General features: G+C 40.2%; 1 protein-coding gene across 6 annotated transcripts in view; it reads left to right on the forward strand.

Moving 5' to 3' along the window:
• Positions 1-13,538: 13,538 nt before the first annotated feature.
• The window catches only part of apoba (apolipoprotein Ba), a 102,985-nt gene continuing 96,466 nt past the window's right edge, over positions 13,539-20,057 (forward strand). For 3 of the 6 annotated variants that reach the window (XM_079692524.1, XM_079692525.1, XM_079692526.1), the window contains exons 1-4: positions 13,539-13,690; positions 14,542-14,583; positions 16,401-16,513; positions 16,629-16,774. In XM_079692524.1, coding sequence (XP_079548650.1) covers positions 13,633-13,690; positions 14,542-14,583; positions 16,401-16,513; positions 16,629-16,774 — 359 coding nt within the window. In that variant the 5' untranslated portion in view covers positions 13,539-13,632. The remainder of the gene's footprint in view (positions 13,691-14,541; positions 14,584-16,400; positions 16,514-16,628; positions 16,775-20,057) is intronic. The other 3 variants (XR_013810113.1, XM_079692522.1, XM_079692521.1) reach the window with 2 other exon arrangements.

Consider the following 20,057-nt stretch of genomic DNA (forward strand, 5'->3'; position numbering starts at 1 on the left):
CCACAGAAACATCACCTTGAACACTTTGACCTGATGCATTTCCCATTCTTTCATCAACATTTTCCTCATTGTCAAGGACCCTGGGGTGTACCTCTCTGTCCTGACATTCAATGTGTGACCCAGGTGTCTGTGTTTCTTTCTCTTTGGCTGTCTTGTTTGTGAATTTCACCAACCTGTGTTTTTGGACCTTATCTGTGTCTGGACAGTACACAAGATAAGCTGGACTGTTCTTATCATATGCAATAAAAATGCCCTGCTCACATCTGGAATCTAACTTCCCCTTCTCTTGTGTGTAGGCAAAACACACAGATCCAAATCTCTGAAGTTTGGACATGTCTGGCTTCTTGCCTGTGAGCATCTCATAAGGTGTTTTCTTTGTGCGATTACTGTAACACCTGTTTCTTACATAGGCTGCCTTCTGTACAGCATAATTCCACAGTGTGTCTGGCAACTTACTGTCTAACAGCATACACCTGCCCATTTCATAGAGGGTTCGCCAACCTCTCTCTGCTGTGCCGTTTTGGTGAGGTGAATAGGGTGCAGATGTCTCATGTCTAATCCTATTTTTGGTTAACAGTGATTTGAATTGTCTATTTGTAAATTCGCCACCGTTGTCTGAACTTAAACATTTTACTTTTCCATAAGGTGCTGAGTCTGCCAAGAACCTCTCTGTGGCATGTATTGCATCACTTTTGGATTTGAGAAAATAAACAGTTATGGCACCCGAATAGTCGTCTGTAAAAGACTGTGCATATTTGTGCCCTTCTAAGCTTGGGGTTCTCATGGGACCGGCTAAATCAGTGTGGACCAGCTGTAAAGGTTCTGTAGCCTTTCTGTCTGGCTCCCTATTCCTTGTCTGGGTGAATTTTCCTTTTGTACAAATTTCACACAGCTGTGCTTGCCTGACTGCACTGCCTCTTATCTCCATGCCTTTTACCACACCCAGTAACTTTTGTACATCCTCATAATTGCAATGTCCCAAAATGTAATGCCAAGTTTGCATGTCGTGGCACACATTGCATTTATCAACATTTTTCTGAACAGTTGGCAAGTAAAACAGATTACCACTTTCATGGAAGTGAAACCGGTTGTTACCACTCTTGGTGATCATGTGGCTGTCCCCCTTCTTGAAAGTGACTGTCGCTCCTCCCTTTGTTGCTCTTGCCACTGAGAAGATATCGTGTGGATACGTCGGCATATACAGTGCCTCATGCAGCTTTGCTCTTTGTTCCGAGCGGCCTGAATAGAGAACCGCAGTGACGCGTCGTAAAACCCGGAAGTAAACTTCTTCCGGTTCCTTTGCGAAAAACCAATGCAAATTCTCCATAGGAGTTTGGAAAATAACTCGTAATAAGGTCTGTGGTTGACACACATTTAAGAGAGGGATCACGTTTTGTTCAGCCGGATAATCTCCACATGTCAACCCTACTTTTATAATTTTTGAATCATAAATCTAGTCGCCAAAAGCGAAATGCTAACGTTATGCTATAAACGAACTACAAGCCAGTACAGCAGCAGGGTCGCACGACTTCAACGTCACGCCAACTTAAGATCGTTTCAACTGACTTGCACTGAAACTGCACTTTGAACACTTTAAATATATTAACATTTTAAACTGTATACCCCGGTTATCTAGGCCCTTTTTGTTTAATGTATACCACGTTTATCTAGGCACCTTTTTGTTTTATGTATAAATGTCACACTGTGGGAAACGATATTTCGATATTTCTGGATGTATAACACATGTCGAATTTTTTACAATAAAGCTGAATTTGACTTTCGCGTGCTTGCATATTTTAACAAAGCTTTTCATTTTAGCCACACTGAATTGAACTAGAAGTCATGGCTGTGTCAATTACCAGTCTGATATCGTTTTACAAAGATGACAAGAAGAGTGTAGATAGAGGAGAGAACCACTACAAGTCAGGACACGTTACACTGCAGCCTAGATGAAGGTGTGCTTACCGGTGTTGTCAGGGCTAGCATGAGGGACAAGGTTTATAGTTTCGGTGAGTAGTGATAGCAAGAGTACCGTTAACCTAGAGTTAATTTATTCACATTAATTCCCATCAACAAATCAATGTTAAGTGTCACATGAAATCTTTATTAGGCAAGGCAAGGCAAGTTTATTTATATAGCACTTTTCAACACTAGGCAATTCAAAGTGCTTTACAAAAAATGAAAGACATTAAGAAAATGGCATTTAAAATCAGTCATTAAAAAGAAAAGCTAATAAAATAAACATTAAAAGAAAAAATACAGGGATAAAAGTTACAGTGCAGTCTAAGATATGAATAGTTCAATTAAAAGCAGCGACAAAAAGAAAAGTCTTCAGCCTGGATTTAAAAGTTGTAAGAGTTGTAGCGGACCTGCAGGTTTCTGAGAGTTAGTTCCAGATATTTGGAGCATAATAACTGAACGCTGCTTTACCATGTTTAGTTCTGACTCTGGGGACAGAAAGCTGACCAGTCCCTGAAGACCTGAGAGATCTGGATGGTTCATCATTTAGCAGGAGGTCAGAAATGCATTTTGGTCCTAAACCATTCAGTGCTTTCAGTGTGCGAAAAAGTACACGTCCCACCGTCCGGGACGTGTTATTTACAATATCGGACAAGTAGATCTTTCAATTGACTTGTCCGGCGGACAAGTGACGTTTTTCGCCCTGATTTATTGTTATATTATTGATAGATTCAGTTTACAAAAGGCAGAACTCATTCGCAAATTGGACGTGTCCGCCATTGTTCGTTTAGAAATGTTAGTTTCGGTTCTGTTTGTCGATTCCTAATGAAATGCATCTCGCCGTTTTCTGTACAGTTAGACGGGGGCGGGGCGGGAAGTGTAGCACAGTGGCAGGGTTGGGAAGCAAAACTCGGTTCCGAGTAGGAACAAATAACAATTGTCCGTTCCCGGGATTGATAAGAGTTGTGAGGACAGGAGGCGAAGCCTCTCTCTCTCTCTCTCTCTCTCTCTCTCTCTCTCTCTCTCTCTCTCTCTCTCTCTCTCTCTCTCTCTCTCTCTCTCTCTCTCTCTCTCAATTCAATTCAATTCAAAGGGGCTTTATTGGCATGAAAGTTAAATTAAACAATGTTGCCAAAGCATCACAATACAAAATAATTAACAACATTAACAGACATTTCAAATTTTTACATATTATTGATGATATATATATACAGTGATACAATTACATTTCAACACGTGTGTGTGTGTGTGTGTGTGTGTGTGTGTGTGTGTGTGTGTGTGTGTGTGTGTGTGTGTGTGTGTGTGTGTGTGTGTGTGTGTGTGTGTGTGTGTGTGTGTGTGTGTGTGTGTGTGTGTGTGTGTGTGAGTCTCATTCACTGTCCCTCAGGTTGTGGCATGTGTATACATATTGGGCAGCAAGGTGTGCCTTGTCTCCTTCTCCTAGGAGTACTCTCAGTCTTGAGAGGTCATCAACCTCCTTGAAACCTGGGATTACAGAGTTCAACTTGTTCCAATAAATGCTCCTTACTTCGTTGAATGTTTGGCACTTCAGGAGGAAGTGCATCTCTGTCTCAGTCTCACCTGTCGTACAGTGACCACATGTTCTGTTCTCTTTTGGTTGCCAGGATCTTTTGAGTCTTCCTGTTTCGATTGCCAGTTTGTGGTCACTGAGCCTGTACTTGGTTAGGATCTGTCTCTGCTTTCTATCTCTGACAGTAGAGAGATACTCTGCCAGCTCATACTCTCTGTTTAGAGCCAGGTAACATTCTAATCTACTTTGGCTTTTAGTTTCTTCTTCCCAATGTTGTAAATAGTTGTCTTTACATTGTGTTATAATGCGTTTGACTGTGATTGGTGTTTGGAGAGCAGTGTTGTTGAGAGACTGGTCAGAGTGGCTCTGAGAGGGGGCAGTTAGCCTCAGCACCAGCTGACATAGGGGACTCTTCTCTGGGGTTAGCTCTTGGCTTTGGAGGGCTTTGGAGTGGAGGGTGTCTCGGGGGCTGGATCTAAGGTGGTTAAAGAATGTCAGTGCTCTCTTTTGAGTGTTAATGATCAGTGGGTATCTGCCTAATTCTGCTCTACATGCATTTGTTGGTGTTTTTCTCTGAACACGTAAAATGTATCTGCAGAATTCTGCATGGAAAGACTCTGTTGGATGTTTGTCCCAGCGGGTATAGCTCTGGTGACTGAATGGACCCCATACTTCACTACCGTACAGCGCAATGGGCTGGATCACACTATCAAAGATTTTGAGCCAGATTTTAATTGGAATGTGGACATTATAAAATGTTCTCTTAATTGCATTAAGAGCTCTTCTGGCTTTTTCTTTGAGTGCATTCACTGCCATGTTGAAACTTCCTGATGCTGTTATGGTTAAACCGAGGTAGGTGTAACTCATACTATGTTCGATGATATGATTATTTATGGTAAACTGGTATTTGTTCTCCTGACATCTGGGGCGTTTTTGGAAAACCATGACATTAGTTTTCTTCATATTGACTGCCAGGGCCCAGTTCTTACAGTACTGGTCTACTATGTCCAGCTGTTGTTGTAGTCCTTGTTCAGTAGGAGACAGCAGAACAAGGTCATCAGCATAAAGCAGACACTTCACCTCTCTCTCTAGGAGGGAGAGGCCAGGAGCAGCACAGTGATCCAACTGAACAGCAAGTTCATTTATATATATATTAAATAAAGTGGGACTTAAATTGCAACCCTGACGAACACCTCTTCTCTGGGTGAAGAATTCAGTTTGTTTGTCTCCAATTTTAACAGCACACTTATTCCCTAAATACATTGATTTAACCAGATCGTACATTTTGCCCCCTATACCACAATGTAGAAGTCTATAATAGAGCCCTTCGTGCCAAATAGAGTCGAAAGCTTTTTTGAAATCAATGAAACAAGTGAATATCTTACCATGTTTTGTTTGGTGTACATGTTTGTTAACTAAAGTGTGAAGGGTATATACATGGTCGGTGGTGCGGTGTTTTGGAAGGAAGCCAATTTGATTTTGACTCAAGATGGATTGTCGGTTAAGGAAATCTTGTATTCTTTTATTTAGAATACTACAGAATAATTTCCCCAGACAGCTGCTGACACAGATGCCACGGTAGTTATTAGGGTCTGATTTGTCTCCACTCTTATGAATGGGGGAAATGAGCCCTTTGCACCAGATGTCAGGAAAACATCCTGACTGCAATATGATATTGAACAGCTTTAATACTGTACCCTGCATCTCTGGGGTGCTGCATCTGAGCATTTCGTTTTTAATGTTGTCTGGGCCACAAGCTTTCCTTGGCCGGAGAGATTGTGTCTGTGTGGTCAACTCTTCCCAAGTCATTGGGAAATCAAGGGGGTTTTGGTTGTCTTTAATTGTTTCTTCTAATGTTTGGAGTTTCTCTTTTGTAATACATTGATCTGAATTCATTAGATTTATTGGTATGTCTTTGTACAAACTTTCAAAATGTTCTCTCCAGATGTCACCGTTTTGGATGGGTAATGCTTGCGGTTGTTTTGTGTTGAAGTTGCTCCACAGATCCCAGAATTGATTTTGATCAATGGCTTTCTCAATATCCTCAAGTTTCATGTGGGTATAATTTTGTTTTTTGTTCCTTATTGTACATTTATATTTGTTTAAAAGGTCATTGTATCTAATGCGTAAGGCTGGGTTGTTTGGTTGCCGATGTTTTTCATTTGCTATTTTTCTCAGGTCTTTTCTGATGGTCTTGCATTCCTGGTCAAACCATTTGTCAGCGTTTTGCCTTTTAACAGGCTTCCGCTTTTGTTTTACAAGGTCAGCTTTAATAGCTGCCTTGTGAAATATCATATTGATATAATCAATGGCCATGTTTACACCATCTTTGGTAGGAACATATTGATTTTGGTCAAATAGTGACATGTCATTCATCAGATCAGGTGAGTTCAAGGCCATGGTGAATTTGTCTCCACTGTCTGGGGCCCATCTGTAAGTAGGATTTAATGTATACAGCTTACTGGGTTCCCTTGTTGTGTCACTCATTTGACCTGAGACTTTAAAGAACACATTGATTTGGTTGTGGTCTGAAAAGGGGGATTGCTGTCTGACAGTGAATGCACTGATAGTGGAGGGGTCCATGTCAGTGATTGCATAGTCTACTACACTAGACCCTAGAGCTGAGGAGTATGTGAATCTCCCTAAAGAGTCCCCTCTGAACCTCCCGTTCACTATGTACAGGCCTAAGGCCCGACAGAGATGCACTATCTCTTTGCCATTCTGATTGATTTCAGAGTCAAGGCTGTTCCGATGGCTGACGGTTGGTGTGGTAAACAGGGGGGGCTCACCAAATACATGGTGGCTGCCCTGTGGGTCTATGACATCAGGTTCAATTCCTGTTCGTCCGTTCAGATCTCCAGTTAGAAGCACATTTCCCTGGGCCTGAAAGTAGGCTATTTCTGAATGGAGAGTTTCAAAAATGTCTTCTTCAAAATAAGGAGAATCTACTGGGGGTATATAAATAGCACACATGTATAGATTCCTGTCAGTTATGCCCAGGGCTTGATCTAACCTTAGCCAAATGTGTGATTTACCTTGTTTTACTACTGAGATCTGATGGCAAAGATCTCTTCATTTATATATATATTAAATAAAGTGGGACTTAAATTGCAACCCTGACGAACACCTCTTCTCTGGGTGAAGAATTCAGTTTGTTTGTCTCCAATTTTAACAGCACACTTATTCCCTAAATACATTGATTTAACCAGATCGTACATTTTGCCCCCTATACCACAATGTAGAAGTCTATAATAGAGCCCTTCGTGCCAAATAGAGTCGAAAGCTTTTTTGAAATCAATGAAACAAGTGAATATCTTACCATGTTTTGTTTGGTGTACATGTTTGTTAACTAAAGTGTGAAGGGTATATACATGGTCGGTGGTGCGGTGTCTCTCTCTCTCTCTCTCTCTCTCTCTCTCTCTCTCTCTCTCTCTCTCTCTCTCTCTCTCTCTCTCTCTCTCTCTCTCTCTCCACACAGCAGATTCACTGCCCGTTTAACAGCCTCATCTTTGTCAAACTTTCTTATGTTCTTTCTCTAACACGTAATGAAGGTTATTAGGACTTTTAGCTCCTTTGTTGTTAATATTGACCGCCATTTCCTTTATGAAGTGAAGCAGCCTCCCTGTGTCCTCGCGCTGTAATCATATCCCCGGACCCCCATACTCGGAGGAGCACAGGGATGTCAGTATTGTTTATGAAGCAGGGTATAGAAATTATTGAAATTAAAATACTAAATATTTACTTTTACAAACAGTGAGCAGCTGGGCAGCTGCAGCATGTGTATTGCAGGACATGTGTAAGCGTCTTTGAGTTTTAGAAAAGCGCTAGGCCTATAGGCTATAAATATAATGTATTATTATTATTATTATTATTAGGCCTATGTGTTGGACATGTGTGGTTGGACTCTGTCTCACAGGCAGGTTGCAGCATGTGTGTTGCAGGACATGTGTTGGACACACAGATTGTGTGGTTGGACTCTGTCTCACAGGCAGGTTGCAGTGTAACATCAGAGGAGACTGGGCCAATTGTACATTCTTAAACTGCACCACTTAGAACTAACAAAACAATGCAGAGATTATGTTTATATAATTGTATTCAATAACCGTAATAAATTAAACAGTATGAACTGATTTGTAAATAGGAATACAGATTTGACTTAATGTTTTCATAAATATATTTTTCTCCCAGTTTGTCATGGGACTTATTTTTACCCTCTCAAAGAACCGGAATCGAGAACCGAAAATAACTGGAATCGAAAAGCAGAACCGGAATCGTTAAAATCTAAACGATACCCAGCCCTATGTGTGATGCAGTAAAATCTTACCGCTCACTCACGTGAGCGGTGTCGTAAAAACCGTGGGGAAATGTGAAATACGATGGCGAAGAAGAAGATTCCAGTGGCCCCAATTTGTGTCCATTCTGGACAAGTGAAAATGTATTCGGACAAGTAAATTGCCAAACTCACTTGTCCATGGACAAGTACTCTCTAAAAACTTTTTCTCACACTGGCTTTATAAACAGCAGCAGTATTTTGAAATCTATTCTTTGACACACAGGAAGCTAGTGTAAAGACTTCAGAACTGGAGTGATGTGATCCTCTTTCTTAGTGTTGGTAAGGACTCGAGCAGCGGTGTTCTGAATCAGCTGCAGCTTTCTAATAGATATTTTAGTGAGACCTGTGAAGACACCATTGCAGTAATCCAGTCTACTGAAGATAAAAGCATGGACACGTTTTTCCAAATCCTGCTGTGACATTAGTCTTTTAATCCTAGATATGTTCTTTAGGTGATAGTAAGCTGATTTAGTAACTGTTTTAATGTGACTGTTGAAACCAATAACTAATTTAATCCGCTGACAAGAGAGCCCACCTCCAAAGATCGTGACTGGCTGAGGGACAGACTCGGGGGCAGGTTTTCAGGAATTTCTTGGCTTCTCTCCCCCGAGCCAGAAGAGGAACACTACAGCTTGGAAACACTTACTGTTCCTGAAATTATCAAATCTGTTGGGCATCAGGGACCTGAGGCAATTGTGGCAAGCATGGCATTGTCTGAAGAGCAACAGAGGGCAATTCAGTTGGCTACCACTGGTTAGCGAACCAACCCAAACTGGCATTTGTTCAGGAAAGGAAGGTTGACTGCCAGCGACTTTGGAGCTGTCCTGAGGTCAAAGCGTGTGACTGCTTCCTTTATTGCCAGGGTGCTAAGGCAACAACAGGCCCTTGATGGTGTTTTGTCTGTACAGTGGGGGACTATGAATGAATGTGAGGGCGTCAGGGCATTCACCACTGCAACTCAGATGCAGGTCCATGAGTCAGATTTGTGGCTCTCCCTATCAGGATTGTTGGGGGCATCTCCAGATGGTCTGGTAGGGTCTTCCGCTGTGCTGGGGAGCCAGGGAAATGACAATTAGTGAAACATTGCAAATCAAGGGCTTCTGTGTCAGTAAGGAAGGAGAAACATTCAGCCTGCATGAGGAACATCCTTACTGGCACCAAGTGCAAGGTCAGCTTCACCTCACTGCAAGGAAGAAGAAATAAAAAAATGGTGAATTGTTTTTAATTTACATTTACTCGCCTTTGCAATATTGTGGTTGTTAGAGTGCTAGGTTTCCTGTCAGCTCGTCTGTTGGGAATATATCAAATATTAGTTTCATGGAAGTCACACCGTCACATATACTGTAAGAGCATTAAGACATACAGTACATAGGCTAAAACAAAAACATCTAAAGATATAACCTTGCACTTTGATAAGTCTCGTGAACATTTTCACTATTTTGACATTTTTATAGATGAAAATTGAACTAAAGAAATAAATGGTACAGTAGATTAATCCATATTGAAAATAGGTGTTAGCTGCTACAATAATTATAATAGTTATATTTCTTAATTAATTAAGATAAGATATTACTGTATTGATCCCAATTTGGGAAATGTTTGTGTTGCAGCAGCATAACAAGAAAAACAAAATATAAGTTATTATATATACAAAAGTATGTGAGGGATGGAATATTAAATTGAATATAAATGTAAAATGTACATGTGATTTTACGTCCAAGAGAAGCTATGGAGCAGAGAGTTCTCTGCCAGCCAGAGGTGATTTGTTATTAGTTCAATATGTCAAACTGATTTCCCTGACTACAATCTTTAGTTACATGGTGAAACGTTATGCTGCTTGTACTAATAAGACTTATCATATAAGCCACACAGGTTTAAATAGGATGTATTCATTATCTTTACTTATGTTGCAGTCTTTTCAGCAGCGCCATCTCTATAACGGCGATACAGTCACTACCCATTATTTACATTTCACCGTGACATGGACAAAAATGTAACGTCAGCTTACCTCATGGCACGAATCCAGACTCTCCTTTGGAAAACATTGGCCGGGAAACGATAGAACAAGCACGTTTCATGCGAAGACCTGTGACTGCAACCCGGAGCAAAGCAACAAACCATTACATAGCTAACTAGTAGCGCTAGCTTTAGCTAACGTTAGCCAACGAAACGAACTGCCGAGTAAAATTGGAAAACACCGGTAATTAATTATTCTATAATTTGTAAAACTACGGTGTTAAAAACGACAATTTCAAAAATACAGATTCTAATGGTCAGATATAGATATACAGATAGGCAGGTACTTGCTTTCAAGCAGAACACAGGGAAAAACAAACTTAGCTGGAGTGTTTACGTGTTCGGCGTAATGACGTACAACGGCCTCGACAATTTCTGTAGTCCTATTCAGCCATTCGGTAACAACCATCGTTTTTCAGACACGTAAACTCTTCAAAAATCCCCAGTGGGGTCACTGCTGATGTATTTAATGTCGTAGAACAAAACGTGATTTACCTCTTAAATTTGGGTCAACCACAGACCTTATTTCGAGCTATTTTCCAAAACCCTATGGAAAAAATGCATTGCTTTTTGAGGAAGGAACCGGAAGTGCTAAAAATGCTAACTTATTTCCGGGTTTTACGATGCGTCACTGCGGTTCTCTATGAATCTGGCAGTCCATTCAAAATGATGGCTACAAGCAGCCCATCGCTCATGTTCTCTCCTGCATCACGTAGAGCTGCAATTATATTCTCAGCCCTTATCATGTAATCAGTAACAGTTTCATTGTCTGTCATTTGTATGGTGGTCAATGATGTATACAGGTTTAGAATCCTTGGCTTGCTTTTTCCTGAATAGTGCTCCCTCAATAATTTCAGGGCTTTCCTTCCATCCTCGGCGGCATCATGTCTTATCAATGACAGGCTCTTATCATCCAGGGCATTCACTAACTGTGCATAACAGTCTTCATTTTTTCCTGGATCTGCAGCTAATGCAGCTTCACCGGTGGGCACTCGCAAAATAGTGTCTTTTAGCTTCAAAATGTGCAAACGGCTAAGGAATCTCATCTCCCACAAATCATACTTATCTTCTGTTCCATCGAATAAAATCTGCTGGGGTGTTCCTCCTCTGGCCATTTTTTACGTTGCATCCACGTTAACACGTCTTCTCTTTATACAGTTCACTTATCTCCAAACATTGGGTTGCGGCTTTTAGAAACACTGTGTCTTCAGTTTACGCGGGAGTCTCTCGGCGCCGTCTTCATCCAGGTCCCACTAGTAGCTTCTCTTGGCTAACAGCTCGTTCTTCTGTTACGTTGTTGCTCTAGACTGGCCTTCCTGGGCCCATAACCTGTTAGGCGTAGTGCGTTGCGGTGGAGATTTAATAGAAGTCAGTAGTAGACAGCTTTCTTTAGCCTTCATTTGGCATATTTATTTATATCGTGGTAGGAGAGATGCGGTTGTGCTGCCTCTCTGTATTCGATCCAAACAACATCTGAACGGATAAAGTAGAGGCCACAGGTAATGCAACGTCAGTGACGTCACGTCCTGGACGCACTGCAGACAACATTGCCCTCTGCAGGACACAATGAGCAAGGGCGCACATAATGGTACAACATTTAACAAATAGAACATCTTGTTTTGACATGCAAATATTATGTCGATGGACACAGGGGCGGTTCTGGCCATCTGTGCATTCTGGAGAATCACAGAACGGCCGGTCGCCAGCCGCGTTGACGGCCGGCCCGGTTTGCTGATGGCCGGTCCGGCCCGCTATTTTTCACATTGTGATCGTGTGGGACAGACGTACACAATTCAATCTAGTATTCTAATCTAATTTTTTTCATGCAAGGATCATGAATAATGTGCTTTGCGTGTCTGTTGTGAGTACAAAAGACATGCAAAGCTCACATCACACATTATTCATGTTCCTTTCATGTCATTCAAATATTATTTTATTTATTTTTCCTTTTACTCCAATATTACTTGACTTTCTTCTCAAGCTGGTTGATGTTGCTGTTGTTATCATTATCATATTGTTGTCATTGATACTTGTTGTTGTTTGTGGTACTCTGCGCTTGATTATGTATACATTCAAATGTATTAATTTATGTATTTATTATTATGACTTTGTATTACTTTTCTTCCCTAATTGTTATTCTATGTAATGTATCTATCTTTCTTTGGCAAGGCAACAGAGTGTTCCACAGTGTGGAACACTCATTTTTATTTAAAATGTTCTATCATTTATTTGACCTTCCCCTTTTGAAAATGTTTCCCCTTTGTATTGCTATTGCTTTTGAAGTTATTTGCCATTATTGGTCAATTGTGTTTAATACTATGATTTTATAATAACGAGGAAGCAAAATAATTGTTATCATTATTATTATGATTATTGTTTCTACAATGGGCATTATATCCAACTATTGTTATCACTAATACTCTGTGATAAACTATGATTTTGAACTGACCTAGCCTTGCTCCCAACAATTGAGCGACCTCTGAGATGTGCATTGCCAGCGTGCAGAGCGCAGTGTCGTTTTAAAACAACAGCTGGTGCTACAGTATAACCACTGAGAACTCTACACACATCAGATGCTCTGTTAATACTTCATAGTCTGCTTTTTTTGATGGAGGAGACTTTCACCGGGGAGCCTCATGGCCTCTTTCCAGCTTGAAAAAGTAACTTTTTATTCTTGGCACAGCTGTAGTGACAATAAGCGTGTGTACATTTACACATTGGACTTTAGCATGTAAAACAAAGCAGCATGTCTATCGCCCATAGTGGAAACTGCAAATATATATTTTTTTCCGAAAGAAAAAGTCCTTGAGTGTTGTTCCTCAGCACGAGCCATGGAAATGCACCAGTGGTGTCACAATGAAATCATACACATTCGGCGAGCAGGGACCAAATGTTTGCATTAGTGCTGTCGCTCTTGTGTGCAACTCAAAAGATGATGTTCAAAGGAAAAAACATACATATCGAATTAATTATATCAAATCGTAAAATAAGGTGGTGGGGGGTCTGTGCTGGCGGTGGATATAAGGGTTACATTAAACTGGAATTTACATGTTACAATATCACAATATACACAACTTTCTAAATATCTAAACCTTTCCATGACTTTTAAAAGTGCCATTTTCAATTGCCAATTCCTTGCAATCTTGCAAATGGAAACAGAAAATAAATATGTACTCACTAACCATACAATATCCTGTATGATTATGGACAGCATGCTAATATATCATCAATTCATTTTATAAATATTGGGATTATAATAATTCATTACAATTATTCATTGTTACTATTAAGTGAACAATTGTATTGTTGCACTTTCACATTTAAATAAACAGGGAATTGCTTTCTTCTTCATCATGCCAATGTACAAATTAGGTCTGCACTATATTAGAAAAAGTATATGTTGCAATATTACTTTACAGCATTTTGTATAGCAAAATAAACATTTTCATTTTCACATATCAAGTTAAATGTACAAATCTGGTGAACTTTGAGATCTACACCTTCACCAAGCCAACCAACTGCAGCGGGTCATAGAACCGGGATGCCGACCCACAAAGACTGAAGTATCGAGAAACTGTTATATACACAACATTCACTGTTTGTCAGAGTTTGTACTTTGAAACGCCCAACCAGGCTTTGCTGTGCTTTTGTCCGTAAAACTCTGGTAGTCTGAAGGGGTGGCTTATTGAGAGGCAGTGAAGAGGGTCCTAATAAAGGATCTGGGTAAAGGTGTGGATGTATTAGTGAAGACTGAAAGGGCTAAAGAACACAGAGGAAAGCACCTTTTTAGCCGATGATGGGTTACGGCAAGCTGTGTCTGTTACTGCTTCTCAGTAGCTACACTTCGGCTCGTAAGTAGAAATTCATTTTAAATCAAAGTAATTGATTACAATCAAATTTCTCATTTAAAACAAACTATTTTGAGGTTGAAGGGTAAAAGCCTTTTTCTCAGCACAGGCTTTACTAATAGATTAACGATGGCTCTGTTCTGCTTAAGTGTGAGAGTAACTTATACAGTAAGCCAACATAAACAATACTAGAACCCTTAGTTTGAAAATGGAATTCAATTCTTCTGTGAAAAAGGACTATATTGGTGTGATAGTTCAAGGGTCCTGCCATTTTGCATGTTTTCTCATTATACTATCATTACAATATCATTATGCATACCTATGCTTTAACAATAACAAGTTTGGCCTCAATTTAATTTTCAAATACAAATATTCTAGACTCATTTAAATCCATATTCCTTTAATGTTACAATTACCCTTACAATAACCACAAAGATACGTCCTTGGTTAGAAAACTCAGTTTGTCACCATGTATCCTATTCAAATACGTTTTTTCATCTTTACAATTATCCATTGGCAGTGGGACAACAGGAATAACAGCAGGAATTGTACTCAAATAGAAAACAAATTATTCTGTTTATCTTTCATACTGTACATATATTACTCGGCTGTCAACAGTTATTAATGGTCATTTAAAAAATAGATGAATGAATGCCTATGTTTAAGTATGTAATAACCGCCTTTCTATTTCCCCCAGTTTATTTTCCTTGCCACCATGGGTGGTGTTAAAAGAAAATAGTCCAAAATGGACACATTTGTTCACTTCATAAACTCTATATTTATTTATAATTCTAATAAAACCATCTTCATTACTTATTTATATAACCAGTCACTATTTTTGTTTTGTTTTCCAGAGGAAGGCAATGACAACAATGAACAAACTTCAACTTGTCTGTGTAAGTTTCAACAAACGAATTAGTTATATTCACATTAAATGTGCATTTCTCATTATGAAACCATAAAACCCTCTTCTGAAGAGATTGTAATGTTGTTGTTTACATGACTATTCTATTATTTGATCAAATGACTATTTGATCAAATTGGAAGACATTATGCCAATATTGTAGATTTTAAGGAGATGATAGAGCCCCATATTGATGGAGCCACAACACTCTGTACTTTGTCCCGGGGGTTAACATTGTGGGTACCTGGAAACATGTGTATGTGCATAGGGTAGATAGGGTAAGATAGGAGGTGGGGTGAGTGGATGTTGTTACGAACAGACACATCGACCTGCTAACAGATCGATGGTGGCTGTGCTTAACCTACAAACTCATGACCTGTTTCTGGAGATAGCAGCAGGAAGCTGATGGACTCTTGCTCCTGTGCTTTTAATGATTCGCTACTACTACAACTGTTGTAAAAGAGCTTAAAAAGGCAAAAGCAATATTATTCATTAATGCTATAAGGAAGCTCTATGTCGATACTGCAGTCATATACATGCCAAAAACCAGAAGAAGGCTGCAGAAGAACTATCAATGGTCAATATCTCAAACTGGTTAACAAACTCACATTTACACCTCAATGTCAGCAAAACCGGCTGTATGTTTTCTTCAATGTGAATGCAAATAGAGATCCAGACCCCTGAGTTATATTAGTAGGAAAAAGTATATCAGTAGTCAATGAGTTTAAATATTTAGGTATGGTTTTTGAGTCACAACTTACAAGTGCATGTTCAAAAAAGTTGTGATCCGAATCAAATTTAATCTGGCAAATGTTCGCCACATCAGGTACAGTTTAACTACAGAGGCCTCAAAATTATACTTTAATGCAATGATTGTCTCACACATAAACTACTGTCTCACCAGCTGGACACAGACAAGTACAGTAGGACCAAAATAAAATCTGTGGAAACATTTTCTAAGCAGGGTCTGAAAACATTGGATAACAATTCATATCATTTCATATCATCATTGTAATGTCTTTACTACATTTTTTTTTTTAACTAGGAAAACATGATAGAATTTGCGACATCTTACTCGTTTATAACATTTTGCTTGGCAATTCATTCAATAAACACAATCAAAATTCATCAACCAGAGCTACTGGGAGTGGGGATTATAAAATACCTCATAGAAAGAGTACCTTTCGGCAGTCAGTCTTTTCCTATCAGGTAGCACATACCTGGCAGTCTGTACCAGGGCCACCCCTACCTACACGCAGAACACGCGCAGTGCGTAGGGCCTCATCTTGCGCAGGGGTCTCAGTTTAATGCGTAAATGCGGCGCAATTATACGCGCCACAGTTTCCCCGCAGCGAGGCTCCGAGGTTCATGAGCGTGCTCTACTACCCTCTACTATGTGCTTTAATGTCGGTTGTGTGTTAATGGGATTATATATTAGGGCTTTTAAGTGGGCATATGTGCGTTATATGTGCTGCAATCATGCTCATGTGCTTTTACCTGTGCTTATATGCTGTCATTGGGCTCATGTGTTATTTCTGTCCTGATGTGCTCTTGAATGTTTTCTTTGAATGCTGTCAACCGCCCAGGGACTGCAGGTGAAGATTAGCCTCTATGGATAATCTGCCACACTGACATGATGGGCTCAAGTGCTCATGTTGATTAATGTACATTGTCCCTTCTTAAAAAAATACATTCAGATACACCAATACTAATGATCTCATCTTTAAAGGCAGGGATAAGGCATAAGGCATAAGGGACACATATCCTAAAGGATCAGTAAAACCATGTGATACCATTTTCTACTTGCAGTGGCATCCAGATTCAGGACCTATAAGAAATATGTGTACCAGTACACCACAGAGAGCAGAAATGGTATGGTGGGCACTGCCAACCTGAAGAACGGCCCAAAAGTCTCTTGTCAGGTAAATTCCTGTTTATGTTTCCAACTTTGTTAGGTCATTTTACAACAGAATGTTCTTATCTGAAATCCCTCCCTGTCTTTCCATTGACCCTGTGTCTGCATGTACATATCTTCAGGTAGAGATTGAAGTTCCGCAGACATGCAGATTTGTAATGCACACCAGGGACTGTGCTTTAAGTGAGGTGTCAGCCATGGACCCCCAGGGCCAGCCGGCCTACAGCCAGGCCCGTGGCTTTGCAGCCTTCCAGGCCGCCATGGAAAAGTGGGTAAAAAACAGAGTTTCCAGGAACAGATACACATTCGGAGCCCAAGAAGGGACATGGATGGATCTGTTTTTTAAAGCACATTATGCCTATAAGTAGGTAACAATTAAATCCCCTGCAAAGGCGCTTCAGTAAAGGCACTTCTGTTGGTGCTGCTATTGTACCAGAAGAAAAGGAAAAAATACTTACATTAGTTATTCCTCACATTATATTCCAAAATAGTTATCAGGTATTCTTTCATTTGTAATCTCATGTAATGAGTCCTAACTTTAACATGGAGAAGATGATAATGAAAACATTTATGTTCATGTATTGTTCATGAAATATGATTGTGTTACAATCAGTGGTGTAGTGGGGATCTTTTTACTGGTGGGTCGCTATTTTAATTATCCCAAACAATGCCACACAAGCACACGCGCACTCACAAAACGGGCAGACAGGTCCACAGAAACTAGCGGTATGCTTAGTCCTACTTTAGTTACTGTATGGCAAAAAGCAGATGGCGCTGCGCTCAACACACACACAGACTCAAATCCATCAACACACTAGCACATAAATTACAAAAACTATTTATAAGCCGAAGTTGCATAAGCTACAGTATTGCAACCAAGCAGACCTCTCTCTCTCTCTCTCTCTCTCTCTCTCTCTCTCTCTCTCTCTCTCTCTCTCTCTCTCTCTCTCTCTCTCTCTCTCAAAATCTATTTAAAACTCATAACAAACAAACAAAATTCCCAAAGTTGTCCTGAAATTAACTTATTAAATAAACAAAATGAAAAACATAGCCTACCTAAGCAAACAACATTGAACCTGGACTTGACATTATTCTGATTAGGCCTAGCCTACATTGCAAATAAGCAGACAGCGCTGCTTTTCACACGCACACGCACACACACACACACACACACACACGCACGCACGCACGCGCACACACACACACACACACACTTTGCGTGGCACTTTTAATCAATGTGTTGAATATTTTCAAATGCCCTTCCCTACGACAGTCCCTCTTTACGGCACATATGCAGTCAGTTCTTCCAGACTGGAAGACTTTAACGGTTTTTATTACTCATTCCTTCAAAGCAAGATCAAAATAATACACAGCAACCTAGTCAACACCTCCGTCTCGTCCACCACCCATCCTTAGCTGGAGCCTGCCACCCTTGCCACCCTTTTACAGCTTTCACCTAAATTACCTCTCATAGTTGCCCAAGTCACTGGCATGAATACCTCAACCTCCATCCTGGACCCCATGCCCTCCACCCTTGTCAAGGCCTGCCTCCCCACAACTCACTCCTCTGATCGCTTCAGTCATTAACTCCTCTCTGTCCACTGGCCTCGTCAACTCAAAACCCACCTGGACTGCAATTACCTTCATGAACCTTTTCAATCACAAAAAAACATTAGTGGCTTAAAGCTCACCTATTATGCAATATTTGAAAAATATATTATAGGGCCATATCTATAGAAAACATGTCTCTGAAGTGTTTTGCTCAAAATACCGATCACCCATTGTAGCATGCCTCATACCCCTCGATTTCAGCCCTGTTACTAAAGTGCTGATTCTGGGTCTGGCCCTTTAAATGCAACCGAGCTGCTGCTGGCCACGCCCCTTTGGAGCTGCTGCTGACCACGCCCATTTGGAGCGTAAGCATGCAAGCAGTGAGCTCTGTAAAGAGAAGGCTGTCTACCAGCAGAAACTCAGCTAAACGCTGCTGTGATGAAACACCATATTATGTTCCAAACCACATCAAGCATTATTTCTGAAACAGTATGGAGCTCAAACGCATTCTCTCTTGCAGGTTTACTAATAGGACAGTACCTTTAATATCCAGCTTCTTTACACATACTCTCTCCAGTACAGAGTGTTAGCGATGCTTGCTAATGTAAACACAGACCATATTACTTTCAAAACACGTCACACATTGTTTCCGATACAGCACACAGCTTGACATGTTCTTTCTTCAGTGTTTACAGTTCGAACAGTGCCATTATATGTATTATATACAGTGGGGGCTCTAGAACATTTTACATGGGGTGGCAAAGAGGTTATGCCAGGGTGGTATGGGAGGGCGGACAGTACGTGGTATATTTTATACTATATATAACCTATTTATTGTTAAATCATGCCCTAACACAAGTGTTCTTAATGTACAAGAGAAACAAGGTGCAAAACACAAATATAGTATAAAACAGCAGAAAATACTCATGATACCCTAGAACTCTGTTTACTGTAAGTACAATAAAAGTACTTAGTTATAATTAAGTACACAAATGACATCACCCATCTCTTAAGAGAGCTACAGGTGAACTGTGCAGCAACACATTTCAAGAAATATTTGTCAATACTAAGAGCCGCTAGATTGTGCTGCTGTATTGGAATATGTATGCAAGGAGAATAAAAACATACCATTTGGTCCAGCTGGAGTCTCCTCTGCCTCCTGATCCCTGCCTCTGGCCCTCTTTCTGACATTTCATCTTTATTCCTCACATAAATGTCTTCTTCTTCTTCTTCACTAATTTCTTCATCTTCTCCTGGCTTCCTCCTGCTCTGACCCTCCTGGTCTCTTCAGTGAACTCTCTTTTCCTTTTCCTCTTTCTACTCATCCTGATCACTTCTCAGATATGTCTTTCTTTGTTGTTGAATCACTTCAGCTACTCTGGCCTGCAAGAGTCTATTTGTGAAAAGCACTGGTACAAATGCTTGTATAACTTTACACGTTATGGCCATGTAGCTAAAAAGTAGCATATAATAAATACAAAATCAGAGAGTAGTTATCAAATGTTTTGAACCAGTTTGACGGTAAAGGATATATCCTGGTTTATTTTATCCGGCCTCTTTGCTGTGATGTGTGATAGTAACTTACGTGGATCTAATAGTACCGCATTGCGCTGTTTATTTTTGTGTACATAATGCCCCAAACAGCGACCGTTTGTTAAATGCTATCGATTCAAACAGTAGCGTTTTATTAACATTTAGTTTCAAGCTCTCGTCTTTAGTAAAAACAAAAGCTAGTCGAAGGGAAAATGCTCCCAGGGGAAACTGATCCACCTTTAGGTGCTGGTACAGCTCGGTCTCTCTGCAGCTGTGTGAGCCGCTGTCTATGTGAACTCCGCTCCGCAGTTGAATTAATTAAATTACATTACATTTAGCTGACGCTTTTATCCAAAGCGACTTACAATAAGTGCGTTCGACCAAGAAGATACAACCTTGAAGAAAACAGAATCATATAAGTACATCAGGTTTCATAGAGCTAAAACATTTCAAGTGCTACTGAACTG

This window comes from Notothenia rossii (genome assembly GCF_949606895.1).
Source record: "Notothenia rossii genome assembly, chromosome: 7".
Classification (NCBI taxonomy): domain Eukaryota; kingdom Metazoa; phylum Chordata; class Actinopteri; order Perciformes; family Nototheniidae; genus Notothenia; species Notothenia rossii.